Source organism: Eurypyga helias, unplaced genomic scaffold, assembly GCF_000690775.1.
Source record: "Eurypyga helias isolate BGI_N326 unplaced genomic scaffold, ASM69077v1 scaffold28182, whole genome shotgun sequence".
In the NCBI taxonomy this organism is placed as follows: Eukaryota; Metazoa; Chordata; class Aves; order Eurypygiformes; family Eurypygidae; genus Eurypyga; species Eurypyga helias.
In genome coordinates, this window is record NW_010238289.1 from 1 (window position 1) to 1,336 (window position 1,336).

Consider the following 1,336-nt stretch of genomic DNA (forward strand, 5'->3'; position numbering starts at 1 on the left):
GTCCGGGGCTAGCAGCAGCTCCTAAGGGCAAAGAGAAAAACAGCGGCCCGCGACAAGGGGCCCTTGAGGATGGCGAGAGACTGGGGTGGCCGTCTCCAGTAAAGGCTGCAGCAATACTTCCAACCACTCATAACCACAAAGTGCCAGTCCTCATCTCACCCACTCTGAAACACGCTCCAGCAGACGTGCAGCTCATTGGCACAGACTCTCAGGGGAATAAGTTTAAGCTCTTATCCGAGCATCAGGTCACTTCTTCCGGCGACAGGGACCGGCCCAGACGGGTAAAACCAAAGTGTGCTCCACCTCCACCCCCAGTGATGAGGCTCCTACAACAGCCAGCTGCCTGCTCAGACGCAGCAGAAGAGCTGGGCAACGCGGCGGGAGCGCAGCACGGGCTGGAATCGAGCGAAGGGAATAAGAAGGCGGCAGCAGCAGCAGCAGCACCTGTTGGTGGAAAATCTGGGAGGCCGGTGATGCCTCCGCCTCAAGTGCCTCTGTCCTCGTCTTCCACCTCCCCGGTGAAAATGGCCAACGGCACGGCTGGCGCAAAAGTCGCGCTGAGAAAGACCAAACAGGCCGCCGAGAAAATCTCCGCAGACAAAATCAGCAAGGAGGCGCTGCTGGAGTGCGCAGATCTCCTCTCGAGCGCCATCGCCGAGCCGACACCCAACAGTCAGCTGGTGGACACGGGGCACCAGCTCTTGGATTACTGCTCAGGCTACGTGGACTGCATCCCGCATACGCGCAACAAATTTGCCTTCCGGGAAGCCGTGAGCAAACTGGAACTCAGCCTGCAGGAACTGCAGGTGTCCTCCACAGCTGCTGGCGTCCCTGGGGCAAACCCCGTCCTTAATAACTTATTGTCTTGCGTCCAAGAAATCAGCGACGTGGTGCAAAGGTAGCTACTGTCAATCTGGGTAAGAGAAACACACGCGGGGAGGGGGGAGGGGACACTTTTTTTCCTGTACTGATGCTTTCAAAAGGAAAGACTGATACTTGAGTATGTGAAGTACCTCAGATCACTGAGTTCTCCTCACGTTTACAGGTTCATCTCAAAAAATGGGGATGGAGAAGGGTAGATTAAAGCTGTAAGGGGCAGAACATCGAGTATTTGTCCCTACCTAGTCAGTCTGATCTGCTTGGTATGGCAAGGGAAGGAAGGAAGGAAGGAGGTTCCTTGCTCTTCCCTTGGAGAGGCAGGAGAATCGGTGGCAGGTTCTCTGGGAAGGAGGGTTTGACACGTGATAGCTGGAGTACTGGGGTGGCTGCAGGCCACTCGGCCTTACAGATCCTCCCCCGTCTGCACTAACGCGTGCTTCTGCCTCCCGACACGGCA

At 56.4% G+C, this 1,336-nt stretch overlaps 1 protein-coding gene across 1 annotated transcript; it reads left to right on the plus strand.

Annotated features, from left to right (window-relative positions):
- Positions 1–99: 99 nt before the first annotated feature.
- On the plus strand, positions 100–902 carry LOC104506751 (Abelson tyrosine-protein kinase 2-like; the record flags this gene model as incomplete). The annotated part of the gene is made up of 1 exon (XM_010147808.1): positions 100–902. A coding segment is annotated over one exon (803 nt), but the record flags the coding sequence as incomplete, so codon positions are not given.
- Positions 903–1,336: the final 434 nt, after the last annotated feature.